Source organism: Triticum urartu, chromosome 7A (genome assembly GCF_056163025.1).
Source record: "Triticum urartu cultivar PI428250 chromosome 7A, HENAU_Tu73, whole genome shotgun sequence".
Taxonomy (NCBI): domain Eukaryota; kingdom Viridiplantae; phylum Streptophyta; class Magnoliopsida; order Poales; family Poaceae; genus Triticum; species Triticum urartu.
The window spans coordinates 469,465,934-469,480,364 of NC_141879.1; the positions used below are offsets into that span (position 1 = coordinate 469,465,934).

The 14,431-nt window shown below is 38.4% G+C and overlaps 1 protein-coding gene and 1 long non-coding RNA gene across 3 annotated transcripts; one reads left to right on the forward strand and one right to left on the reverse strand.

Moving 5' to 3' along the window:
• The first annotated feature begins 619 nt into the window (after positions 1-619).
• Positions 620-1,701, forward strand: LOC125525180 (expansin-A22-like). The gene is made up of 2 exons (XM_048690196.2): positions 620-858; positions 955-1,701. Exons 1-2 carry the CDS (start codon positions 708-710, stop codon positions 1,578-1,580), a joined length of 777 nt encoding a protein of 258 aa, XP_048546153.1. The 5' UTR covers positions 620-707; the 3' UTR covers positions 1,581-1,701.
• An 8,692-nt stretch (positions 1,702-10,393) lies between these two features.
• Positions 10,394-13,066, reverse strand: LOC125525875 (uncharacterized). Of its 2 annotated transcripts, XR_015611915.1 has the most exons (4): positions 12,116-13,066; positions 11,656-11,932; positions 10,802-10,974; positions 10,394-10,677 (listed from the first exon to the last, which is right to left on the reverse strand). It is a non-coding gene; the product is annotated as an uncharacterized LOC125525875 (long non-coding RNA). The 2 variants fall into 2 exon arrangements; XR_007291460.2 differs by having other exon boundaries at positions 10,394-10,974.
• Positions 13,067-14,431: the final 1,365 nt, after the last annotated feature.

Here is a 14,431-nt window from a genome sequence, read left to right on the forward strand (position 1 = left end):
CAATAGACCAAGTTGCACATATCCCTTGCAGGGGAGGTGGGGGTAGGGTGTGCCAACAGTGAAAAACTACGCATCCACGAGTAGGGAGGAGAGTTGCACAACGACTACTAGGTAGTTGGTTGGGACAGTAGACTAGTTGCACCATATAGCACGAAAGTTGGCATCGAAAAAATTTCGTCGAAACATACCCATGTGGGATCTAATTTCAAAGATCTCGTCACGAGAAATCTAACAGTGAAGACGAATCTAAATTCCGACGCATGGTTTGAAAGATATGACTTTTTAAAAATTTGAAAAACCCGAAATAAGTAGACGTGGATCTATTTTTGGTCACATGTGACAAGTCTGACCGCATTTAATGCTAGTAGTCACATGCACTAGCAGACAATACATGCATGTATGCATGCGAGTGACAGAGCGACTGCTCGTTCTCTTCAATAAGCGCGCGTGCACTTTTAAGATTTTAGGTTAAAATATTCTCCATTAATGCCGCATATTAGCATGCGCTTATTCGTGGACAAATGCAGTCTGTTGCCACTGGCAGCTTAGAGATACTCCGCAGCCCACGCAAAAGGCCAAAACTCCGCAGCCAGTGGCATAAGTGCGTACACATAAAGCATGACTCATGAGGTAGCTACTTATCAATCATCGCAAAGTTGAATTGGGGTACAAGTGCTCAGACACAGATCACACTAGTTTAGTGAAGAATGGAGACGAGACGTCCAGCGGTTTCCGCCGTGTCCGTGGGGGCGGTGGTGCTGATCCTGGCTTGGTCGCCGGCGGCGGCCGTAGCAAGCGGTGGCTGGATGGACGCGCACGCTACCTTCTACGGCGATGAGACCGGAGCTGAGACCATGCGTAAGCAAACTAACTACTCAGATTCGACCCCGCATCATCACGCGAAGTTTTTACCTAATTAACATTCTCCACGGGATGCCTGCATGTGCCATGCAGAGGGTGCGTGTGGGTACGGTAACCTATTCCAGCAGGGGTACGGGCTGGACACTACAGCGCTGAGCGTGGCCCTCTTCAGCGACGGCTGGTCCTGCGGCGGCTGCTACGAGATCCAGTGCCACGGCGACCCGCACTGCAAGCCCGGCGGAGCGCCAGTGACGGTGACGGCAACCAACCTCTGCCCGGCCAACTACTCCAAGCCCTACGAGAACTGGTGCAACCCGCCGCTGAAGCACTTCGATCTCTCCAAGCCCATGTTCCTTCGCCTCGTCACCGACTTCCACGTCGGCATCATCCCCGTGCAGTACCGACGCGTGCCTTGCGCCAAGAAGGGCGGCATCCGGATAGAGATGACGGGCAACCAGTACTGGGTCGGCGTGCTCGTCTTCAACGTCGCCGGTCCCGGCGAAGTCAAGGCGTTGGCCGTGAAAGGGGCCAAGGACGGGCAGTGGCGGAACATGAAGAGGAACTGGGGACAGATCTGGGACGGAGATGTCCAAAATCTCGTCGGGCAGGGGCTCTCGTTCCGTGTGGTCGCAAGCGACGGCCGCTCCGTCGTCCTCGGCGCCGTCGTGCCGGCAAGCTGGACGATCGGCCAGAGCTTCGAGGGCAAAGAGCAATTCTGATAGATCAACCAACGTAGCTTGTAAGTGTAACAATGCTAGGTACAATAATTGCTAGTCATGTATGTGTTTCTGCATCCTTAACATTTGCTACCGTAAGTCATCAAACTATGGTGCTGCGTGAGTGCGTGTTCACTTCTGATTCGGGGTATACATTTGTTGTTGTTTTTTTACATTAATAATTTCAGTTACCCTAAAAAATGCAGTTAAACCATTCTACAGATAATTAATTAGCATATTTGAGTTACTCACTTGATGGTCATTATTAGTAGGGTATTCAGTTACCCATAGTGATCATAGTGGGAGTAACTTAGCAAGTAAACAAATTTGCTTATGTAGCATGTAGTTAATGAGAGGATGGCTGTTCAGAGTAACATAATTACTGTAACATAACACAACCCAAAGTAAATTGAGTCTATAATCTAAAAAATTCAATCATCTATGATACTACTTCTATGTCATTTTCAACTATAAAGGTAATAACATTGACTATTGTCATATGGATGGCACTACTCTAAGTTACTCCACACTATGTCTTAGCCTAACATAAGTGATAACATTACACATATTTAGGAAAAATAGATGATGTGGCAAATAATTAATGAGGAAAGCGAAGCTTGTGGTAACATAATATGTTACCGAAACATCACACATACCAAGACAAAATCAATCTACAACCTACTCCTTCCGCGAACAAGTGTACTTTAAACTTTTGTCGTAAGTCAAACTGTCAAAGATTTAAAATTTTGATCAACTTTATAGAAAAAGACAACAGCATTTATAGCAATAAATTAGTATGACTAGGTCCATTTTAAAAAGTACTTTCATAATGTACCGACTTGATGTCATATATGTTACTACGCTTTTCTATAAAGTTGATCAAATTTTAAAACTTTGACTTAAGACAGAAGGTAGAAGTGCTCAAGTGCACTTATTCACGGACGAAGGGAGTAATAAATAAAGTGTTGCATGACATTTTTACTACCAGTTATAGAGGTAATAACTTAGACAAGTAACATAATTACTTCTCACTGTGACTAGGCAAAGAAAATAAAATTGTGATAATATTATTTTGAGAATAAATGTGAGAGTAATGTCCCGCGAAACAAAGAGGAACGAGTAAGTGCGAATGGTGGCATCATAGTTGATCAATTCTGCCATGAAAACAAAGAGTAGTTGAATTGTTTTTTTTAGGGATTAAAAAAAGAGAGTAGTTGATCATGTTAGACAAAGAAATACATTTGAGTTAGAGATAAAGAGATACAATAGAATAGAGGCTCCTCCTCTTGGGCGCTTAAGCGCCACTTGGTGAACTAGTGACCAGGACGTCGCCCGCATGGATCTGGGCCAGTAACGCGCGCTGCCTTCCGCTCACTCGCTCCTTTTTTTCTTTCTCTCCTATATTTTTTACAGTAGGTACAAAAATCGCCATTTATAGTATAAAATATTCATGACATTTTAAAAAAGTTTTAGACTTTAAAAAATCATGAAATTGAAAAAAAACTGGTCCACAAAAAACAAAAACAAAAGTCAAAGAATAAACCGGCAGGAAGCTTCAGAAGCTTCCCAATCCCTACCCAGAAAAGCTTGTGGGAGCCTCCCTGAACGGGGAAAGGGAACTTCCCCGCTCCTGCTTTACATGGGGACGTCCTATCTGCCGCTTATTGCGGCAGATTGTCGGGCAAACGCACAGGTGGCCCCGACTGTGCCGACCCACTGACGAACGAGCGATGTGCCAACGATCGACTACTGTATCGACTTTAAACTGGCAAAAAAAAGTCAAGCAATACCATGGATCGAACACGAGAACTCAAGCAAACAATCTTTGTGTGCTAACCACCATAGACAATGAGAGCTCATTACTTATTACCGCAAGCTTATCAGAACCAATATCGACGTAGGTCCAAACATTTCCTTTTTCTTTTTTTTCATTTCGTGTTTTTGATGAATTTTTTAAGTGAATTTTTTTTCTCGAACCTGAAATTTGATCACAAATTAAAAAAAGTTCTTGTTTTCAATTTTTTTGCAAATTTCAAAAAATGCTCATGTTTTCAGAACTAGTTTGTACTTTACAAAAAAGTTCAAAAACTTCAGAAATTCTTCGCTTTTTTGGAAAATGTTCAAGCTTTCAAAATTGTTCATGTTTATAAAAAAATTCCGATTTTTGTGAAATGAATGCTTAATGAAACATGAACACTTTTCACTCAAAATATTTCCTAAACACATGAACATTTTCTAAAAATTAAGAACCTTTTTTGAATCAAACTACATTTTCTAAAAAAGAATATTCTTTGAAAGTCCTAACAAAATTAAAAAATGCGAACAAATTTTAAAAAGGGAACATTTTTTGAAACTCCAGAACAAATTTCAATACGGGGAAATCGTTTGAAATTTTGCAGACAATACAATAGGATTTTTTTTTGAAACATGAACGTTATTTGAAAACATGATTTTTTTAACTCCCTGAACATTTTTTGAAACTCCAGAACAAATTTAAAAACCTGAACACTTTTTGAAACTCCTGAGTAAATTATAAAACACGAACATTTTTGGAAAAAATAGCAACTGTTTTGAAACACACGAACATTTTTTGAAATAAACTTAAAATTTAAATTTAAAAATTTAAAATAAGAAAAGGAAAATAAAAAGAAACAGAAAATGGGAGATAAAAGAACGAGGAAAAATAAAAAATAGAAACCGAAAAGAAAAAGAAAAAAATTAGTATTTTTTCAATTACTGAACAATATTCTTTGAAAACATGAACATATCAAAATTTGAAAATGAGAACATTTCTCAGGAAAATTTGAAATTACTGAACATTTTTAAAGCATGAACATGTTTTCATTGTGAACAAAATTTGAAAACCATAACATTTATTTAAATTCCGCATAGACTTTTCGAAACACAAACCTTTTTTTTGAAAATGTGAACACAATTTGAAAACGAGATTTTTTTTATAATTGGGAGCAAATTTTTAAAAATAAGAACATGTTATGAAATACTGAATAAAAGGAAACATAAAAAGAAAAAACGAAAGAGCGAAGAAAAAAATGAAAACAGAAAAAGAAAAGAAAACTAAAAATTAAAAAGAAAAATAAACAAAAAGGGAAAAGGGGGAATTGGAAAAACCGATTCAGTACCCTTCTAGAAGGTTCTCAAAACCAGAAAAAACTGGCTGGGAACCATCTTTTTTTTAGTAACAAGCTGGGAACCGGGAGCTCCTAGTTAGCGCTACAAGCGCACAGCTGCTGGCGGTCACCGGAGACGCATAGTGGACCGGCCCAGAAAACTGCTAAAAGAGCAAACATGAAAAAATGGTAGTGCCCAAACAACAAAACGGAGAGCCGAGAATCGCAGGCAGGACACCAAGGACAACGGCACGACATGACAACCACTGTGCTGGCATCCCTTCGTTGTTTACTAGCAGGAAATATTTCTATTTGTCCAAGTACAAGTGATTAAAAAACGTATATTTCAATAGAAAAACTCCTCCTAGTTCGAACATTAGTTGCTTCTCAAAAAAAAAAACTCAGGTATCAGTTGAACATTGAACCTTTGACCTATCATAGTTGACATCATTGACTTTTCAAAAATTGAAAAAAGTTCACCGTTTTTCAAAAAAAAATCAGAAATTGGAAAAAAGTACATAAATTTTAAAAATAAAAAGATGGACCGTTTTGGAAAAAGAGTTCATCAATATCTGGAAAAAAAGCACAAATTTTAAAAATGTAAATTTTGAAGAAAAAAGGTTCATCATAATTTGAAAAAAATCACAGATTTGAAAAGTTCATCGTATTTTTGGAAAAAGCTCATTGATTTTAAAAAAAGTCATTGATTTTGAGAAACGTTCATCGATGTTTAAAAAAGTTAACCATAACATGGAAAAAAGTTCATTAAATTCGATAAAAGTTCATCCATTTTGAAAAAAGTTCAGGGAATTTGAAAAGAGTTCATCAAACTTGAAAAACTTTCAATGATTTTGAAAAAAGTTCATCAAAATTCAAAAAAGTTCATCAACTTTGGAAAAAGTTCATTGAATTTGAAAATAGTTCAATGATTTTGAAAAGAGTTCATCAAATTTGAAGAGTTCATCAAATTTGAAGAGTTCATCAATTTTGAAAAAAACCATCGGTTTTTCTAGAAAAAACAAAACACAAAATTGTTTTTGAAAAACACGCATTTAAATGAACAAAAAATAAAAAAACAAGAAAACGAAAACCTGAATAAAACGGCACCGAAAAATGACCAAAGAATTGAAAAACCCCTGTTTGGAAAGCTTCTCGAAGAGGACAATAAAAACAAGGAAAGAAGTTTCAAAACACAAGTCATTGCATGGCGTAGTTGTTCTGGTTGCTTGAGTAGAAGCAGCGGGTCGTGCGTTCGAATTCTTGCTGGCTCACATTTTTTAATATTGTAAATAGAAAGAAAAAAAAACGGATACATGCAGGCCGGTGTAACATCCCAAAATTCTAAATTTTGAAATGTTAATTATTTAAATATAATTTATTAAAATTTGCTTGTAGTGCTTATTGTTAGTTAATTTTGACTAGGATTTGCAGCTTTTGGAATTTCAGCTTTTATTAAAAGAGAGGGGAAAAAATGACTTTCCCAATTATTCATTTTCATCTTATTTTGGGTTGGAGAATATTCAGACTATTTCCAATTTAAATATGAGAGAGGATGACATGACTTCCTCAAGGAGTAATATTGAGCTGGCTCACCTTTTTTAATATTGTAAACAGAAAGAAAAAAACAGATACATGCGGGCCGGTGTAACATCCCAAAATTCTAAATTTTGAAATGTTAATTATTTAAATATAATTTATTAAAATTTGCTTGTAGTGCTTATTGTTAGTTAATTTTGACTAGGATTTGGAGCTTTTGGAATTTCAGCTTTTATTAAAAGAGAGGGAATAAAATGACTTTTCCAATTATTCATTTTCATCTTATTTTGGGTTGGAGAATATTCAGACTATTTCCAATTTAAATATGAGAGAGGATGACATGACTTCCTCAAGGAGTAATATTGAGCTGGCTCACCTTTTTTAATATTGTAAACAGAAAGAAAAAAAAACGGATACATGCGGGCTGGTGTAACATCCCAAAATTCTAAATTTTGAAATGTTAATTAAATATAATTTATTCAAATTTGCTTGTAGTGCTTATTGTTAGTTAATTTTGACTAGGATTTGGAGCTTTTGGAATTTCAGCTTTTATTAAAAGAGAGGGAATAAAATGACTTTCCCAATTATTCATTTTCATCTTATTTTGGGTTGGAGAATATTCAGACTATTTCCAATTTAAATATGAGAGAGGATGACATGACTTCCTCAAGGAGTAATATTGAGCTGGCTCACCTTTTTCAATATTGTAAACAGAAAGAAAAAAACGGATACATACGGGCCGGTGTAACATCCCAAAATTCTAAATTTTGAAATGTTAATTATTTAAATATAATTTATTAAAATTTTCTTGTAGTGCTTATTGTTAGTTAATTTTGACTAGGATTTGAAGCTTTTGGAATTTCAGCTTTTATTAAAAGAGAGGGAATAAAATGACTTTTCCAATTATTCATTTTCATCTTATTTTGGGTTGGAGAATATTCAGACTATTTCCAATTTAAATATGAGAGAGGATGACATGACTTCCTCAAGGAGTAATATTGAGCTGGCTCACCTTTTTTAATATTGTAAACAGAAAGAAAAAAACGGATACATGCGGGCCGGTGTAACATCCCAAAATTCTAAATTTTGAAATGTTAATTATTTAAATATAATTTATTAAAAATTGCTTGTAGTGCTTATTGTTAGTTAATTTTGACTAGGATCTGGAGCTTTTGGAATTTCAGCTTTTCTTAAAAGAGAGGGAATAAAATGACTTTCCCAATTATTCAATTTCATCTTATTTTGGGTTGGAGAATATTCAGACTATTTCCAATTTAAATATGAGAGAGGATGACATGACTTCCTCAAGGAGTAATATTGATGAACAATTGAATATTCTCCCATCTGGTTTTGAATATTGTAAACAGAAAGAAAAAAACGGATACATGCGGGCCGGTGTAACATCCCAAAATTCTAAATTTTGAAATGTTAATTATTTAAATATAATTTATTAAAATTTTCTTGTAGTGCTTATTGTTAGTTAATTTTGACTAGGATTTGGAGCTTTTGGAATTTCAGCTTTTATTAAAAGAGAGGGAATAAAATGACTTTCCCAATTATTCATTTTCATCTTATTTTGGGTTGGAGAATATTCAGACTATTTCCAATTTAAATATGAGAGAGGATGACATGACTTCCTCAAGGAGTAATATTGAGCTGGCTCACCTTTTTTAATATTGTAAACAGAAAGAAAAAAACGGATACATGCGGGCCGGTGTAACATCCCAAAATTCTAAATTTTGAAATGTTAATTATTTAAATATAATTTATTAAAATTTGCTTGTAGTGCTTATTGTTAGTTAATTTTGACTAGGATTTAGAGCTTTTGGAATTTCAGCTTTTATTAAAAGAGAGGGAATAAAATGACTTTTCCAATTATTCATTTTCATCTTATTTTGGGTTGGAGAATATTCAGACTATTTCCAATTTAAATATGAGAGAGGATGACATGACTTCCTCAAGGAGTAATATTGAGCTGGCTCACCTTTTTTAATATTGTAAACAGAAAGAAAAAAAACAGATACATGCGGGCCGGTGTAACATCCCAAAATTCTAAATTTTGAAATGTTAATTATTTAAATATAATTTATTAAAAATTGCTTGTAGTGCTTATTGTTAGTTAATTTTGACTAGGATCTGGAGCTTTTGGAATTTCAGCTTTTCTTAAAAGAGAGGGAATAAAATGACTTTCCCAATTATTCAATTTCATCTTATTTTGGGTTGGAGAATATTCAGACTATTTCCAATTTAAATATGAGAGAGGATGACATGACTTCCTCAAGGAGTAATATTGATGAACAATTGAATATTCTCCCATCTGAATTTTGAATATTTAAAACAATTCTAACTCGAAAATAAATTCTTATGAGAGAGGGAAATATGGCTCCTTCAATGTTAAAGAGAGTTGGAAATTCTTGAATATGTTATTTGAATATTTCTTTGGAGTTCAAAAATATTTCGTGGAACATTTTATAAGTGTCAAAGTAAAGTTTACGAAAATATTATATGTATTTTTTATAAATATTTTGGACTAGAAAAATGTTTACTATGTTGTATGTGACTATATTTGTGTTTTTGGATGTCCTGGTATTTTTATAAAATGATTTTGATCATCTTTGGAGCTAACATCCTTTCTGTACCTAAAATAAATAAATAGAAAATCATAAACCTATTCTACTCTAATCCTACCCAGCTACCCCGGTGGCCCAGTTCCTTTCGGCCGCTCATGCACGTGACACAGCGCAGCAGCAGCCCAGCATGTCGAAGGCCAACAGCAGCGACGCCCTAGACTTTTTTCTCTCTTCTTTATATTCTTACTAGTAAACGTGCACGTGCAACGCACGTCTCAATCAAACCATGTCAAATTCATACTCTAGGATGACCCATTCTCTATAAACAAAAGGAGAAGTAAAAACCCATCAATTATCTTTTGACGATAACAAGCAGACCACGGGAATCACAACTGTATAAAAAAATGTCACAAATCAATGGCAACCGACTGGCTGGATAACTTCTCCGCGGAGAATGTAAGGACGTAGCCTATTTACTCTATTGTATAGTAAAAATGGAATCAAATATCCTATGAAGATTTCAGAATGTTTGTTTTCATGATGAAAAGCAAAGGAACACAAACATTGTCCAAGTGGTGTCAATGCAAAGTTGGAACAAAGAAACCCAAAAATTAGCAGTCTTGGGAGAATTGAATTAGTTTTCTTCTTGGATTCAGGCTACTTGTTATCGTCAAAATTTGAAGGATCGACAGTTGCAGTAATACCACCCATTGGGAGTCATAGCAGGCCCCGCCTGCGAGCAGAAAGAGTCGGAATTTCTTTGCCCCGTTCTTACTTTATCTCAGCTTCTCATGGAGTGGAATTACAGTTCAGACAGCCAGTATCTATTGTGTATATAGTTGCAGAACATCTAAAAGCTAAAAACAGGTCGATAAAGCGTTATATTCATGGTAAGGAAATGGGGAGAGGGAATTCTACAATTTCTCGATGACATGGATGGCATGCAAGCAACCCTTTCTCTACCATATGCTTAGTTCTGACAATATTAAACATGAGTTAAACATGTAGTCGTGCTTACATCTTAGCAGTGCAGAAAGGTTGCCATTATAGAATGGGAAACTATACAATATGGGGAAATTGGGCATGTGCACATCAAGGGCTATAATAATTATTGTTAGGCAAAGCTAAACAGGATTGGAAAAAGAATCCACACAAAATTTAGGATGACCAAAGCCACTCAAAGACCTTTCTAACTAAGATGAATATACACTCAGGACAAGAAAACATACTAAATTAACACTCGATAGATGAGTTTAATGGCTAAAATGAAGGAAATACGTAATGTCATGGCGCTTTTAGTTATTCATGTGCAAATCCAACAGTAAGCATGATCTGATGAAAGACGCAAAGATTCAAAGTTATCAGTTGATACAAAATGTGCTGAAATATATATACAGAAGACGTAAAGATTCAAAGTTATCAAATAAGAATGTAAAGGACCCAGGTTTGTCTCAGGTCATTTACAATCTCAAACGATGAAAGCTTGTTTTCTGCAAGTTCACCAAAGGTTCTAATTTACTACTTTTTACTCAAAGATCTGTTGTCGACTGATCTCAGAATCTTATGGCTGAGATTAACATAATTGTAGAAAGCAACATCAACTTAAATTTTATAGTCTGCATTGGAAACCACCAAACAGTTTCCAGAAAGATGTTTTTTGAAGACCAGAGGGCAGAGGGAGTATATGACTTACATTTGTTTAGGAAATAGGAATAATGCAGGTAAACCTATACAAAGAGCACACATATATGCATCCGTACCAGGTAATCTCTAGCTACTCATGACTTCAAACCAGAGGCAGAGTATACAAGATAGAATTCCCATATACGAATGAACTTCTCATCAAAGCCCAGTTTCAAAACTTGACTGCAAGAAAAAGGAAGTGATAAGAAATTAGAAATTAATACTACCTGAGCAACCAAGTGGAACATATATGTAGATAATCGTCACAGCAGTATTCTTCATGTAGTGAGTTTCAAGTGATACTTACTCTTTGTTGGCCATGAGTTAAACATGACAAGTGATACTTATTCTTACCACCACCTGCCCCTGCTTCGCGTTGTTGCTTGTCCGTCGTGGCCGTGCAGCCGCTGCCGCTGTGTGCTACACATGTGTTGCTGTCCGCCGATGTGCCGCTGCTCCCCGCCGCCGTCGCCTCCCCGGCTGACCCCACAAGACACAAGCCATAACCATTCATATCCTCTGCACCTTGTTATCTCAGTGTTGTAGCTAAAGTGCAATTCACACACATGAAACATCATGCAGTTTATTCACAAATTTTACTTCAAAAAATATTTTAAAATAAAATGGTGCCTCAGCTTATGCGAAAAGTGAAATATCTGGAAATATAACTTCATAGACTCTAGTGTTATAAAAATTACATCCCAATAACTTTTTGAAACACATATCTGCACTGGAAAAATCAGATCCTTCCTTCTAGGAAGGTGATCTTCGTGACCTTCTTCCACCCTGGCTTCACATCAATAGTCGGGATCTCCTCGTCTTTTTACACATAGTCGCCATGAGGATGTAGTGTTTAGTGTTTATTTTAGCATCTAAAATCAGTTTGTTGTTCTATCAAAGACAAGTAAGCTTGCAAGTGCAATGCATGTCTTGTTAAAAAACAAATACGCAAAGCACGTCTGAACTACAAACATACTTTTATGATTTTAGATTCAAGTTACTATTAAGCAAACACATAAATTTATACGCATGCTTATGCCAGATTAAATTTTGGCAACCTGACTTGTCCATATATTATGTACACTAAACTGATGGTAAATTCATCTAACTGTAGGCAAATCACAAGAAAGTTGGCATGTTAATCCAGGCCTGGTGTGTTACCTCAAATGAATTAGCTGATCTCTTGCCCACTGTAGTGGCTTGGCGAAACTTCCCGGCTCCTTAAGAAGAAAGTTAGATAGCTTCCTCTTGATTTAAGATTCAGCAATAGACTTCCAGCGGAAAAACATTGTCCAATCTAGTATATAGAACAAACTACTTCTTTCTGAATTGGACTTCCACTTGTTGCTTCATTAGTGCTTTAGTTTTTCGAGCTGCCTTTCCTCCAATCCCAGATAGCAGTAGAGACGCTGATGCCTAAACAAGCTGCATAGTCGATCTAAGAAAACAACACAGGAACAAAAAGTTCATGAATACCAGCTGGAGTTGCAAGAACTGAAGTGACCTGACTCTAAAAAAAGATTTGATGTATTTCCAAATGGAACATGTCAAGAGCAGGACAGGAAGCAGAAAAAAAGATGGCCTGAAACAAATCACGCACGCGCATGCAATTAGCACTTACCAGCAATCACATGATTCTCATTCTTGGACTGAAACACTGCCAGATTCCGCAAACAGATTGCAAGTATCAGCTTTCATGCACCGCTTGCTTACATGCCCTGAAGAATATAAGTAGATGAAATCAAGTGCCATTTATTTGATCAGTCTCTATCATGTTCATGCGATACTGACAAGAAATGCCATGACTGAATCTCAGTGCATAGTATTGTGCAACAGAATTATCTTAGTCCATCATCATGACTTCTATACATCTATACTAATATAATCTCTATATGCTTTCTGCTCTAGGTAACAGTACGTGCATGCGAGAACAGTAGAAAATGGGAGGTGTGAAGTCCATTGTGGCCTGACGGCGGTCCTTCTCACTAGGAATCACACCCTCAAGACCTCAACATTGGGCGCAGGTGGGATACATCGGCGAAGCAAAGACGGTTCTCAGGGAGAGGCCATCAGGTGTCATCCTTGTTGGTGGTACGGTGACGGCACGAACCACCGACACCCGGACGCGAGCAAGACACCGCCCACGTCGAAATCGGTGACATCAAGGCCAAGATCCTGCGCCTCTCCTCTCGCCTCCACCACCACTCCGCACCTCCAGAGGTACGACAACCTGTAGCGGGATGACGCCGGAACACGTCCACGGGCGAAGGGGCTCAGCTAGGCTGCGGAGGGCGCCGATGGGGGGTGGTGACGGTAGAAAGAGGGGCGGCGCGAGGAGGAGGGGAAGGATGGAGCGGCGGCGCATGGAGGAAGGGAAGCGGTGATGTTTGCTCATGATATATCCATCCTTCTCGATCTGCAGGAGGAACGGCGCGGGGGCGTGAGGTTGTGCGGGAGTAACGGCGCGGGGCGTGAGGTCGTGCGGGCGGGGCCAGAGGTCGTGGGAACGTTTTGTTTTAGCGATCGATGGACTGTACGTACCTGGCTTAATCGTGGCTTGTTGGGTTAAACACAGAAAGATTATGAGCCATCAGATCATGTAGATGGATGGATATAATTGTTTGAATCTGTCCCTTTTTTTTTATAGGGGTAGTAGATACACCCGCTGACACCTCTGGCCCGCATGTCATCTCCTTCAAGGCGCCGTGTTCTTCCTGGACTTTGTTTTGTGAGGGGTGTTCTTCTTGGACTCAAGCGCCCGTTCCAACCTGCCCTCGATTCGGCTAGATCCTTAACCCCCCTATCCGATCCATGGACACCGGATGGTCCCTCTTGATCCCCTCGTCCGATTTGCTGGAATTTTGTCTATTTTGGGCCTAGCCCAATAATAGTTTCAGAAATTTCTAATAAATCCTAGAGGCCCACTTAGCTCATTTATGCAAGGCAAGGGATACTACTAAAGTTTAGTCCCACATTGCTAGTTGAGTGGGAGTTGGACCTCCTTATAAGGGAGGTTCTTTCCTCACTTGTATGAGCATGAGAACAAGAGGGATATCCACGCGTGCTCCTCCTCCGCCGCCCGCCACGCCACGCCTCGCCATGACGCGCCGCGGGTTGTGGGTTGTGGGTTGTGAAAATGAGCCGAGCCGATATCTAAATTTTTGCCACGCACTATGGGTATACGAAAGGTCACACGAAAGCTGAAAAGATTTTTGCGAAAGTTGAGTTTGAATGCGAACGGTGCAGCCCTTCGCCTCCATCTCTTCGTTTCACCTCCCGTCGCTGCCCTCTCGCATCCTTCTCTTGTGCCTATAAAAGGGAGGTCGCTCCTCCCAGAGAGACGCACCAGAACCTCTTCCTCCTCTCGCCACAAGTTCCTGAGTACTGCGTTGCTGCTACGATCTTCCCCATCCCGGCTTGCGGCGTGCACCGCAGGTCGGGACAGTAGGCCTCCAAAACCGCACCTTTTGAGTCCTGTACGGGAGAAGGGTCATAAGGTTTTTGGGGAGCGCTCAACGCGACTACTGGCTGCTTCATCACGGACGATCCGGTCGCCAATGACTACTTCCCCGACGACGACTTCTTCCTCGTGAAATCTTGCACCACTAGAGCTCATACATTCAGATCTATGTGAAATGAATGGTGTTTTGACAAAAGGTGGAAAGAAATAGTTCATGACGTTAATTGACGACTCCACTAGATACTGCCGTGTGTATCTTCTGAAATCTAAGGATGAGGCTTTGAACTTTTTCAAGATCTATAAAGCTGAAGTGGAAAACCAACTTGATCGAAAAATCAAGAGGCTTAGGTCCGACCGTGGTGGAGAGTATTTTTCCAATGAGTTTGATGCTTTTTGTGCGGAACATGGTATAATCCATGAGAGGACGCCTCCCTACTCACCTCAGTCAAATGGGGTGGCCAAAAGAAAGAACCGTAC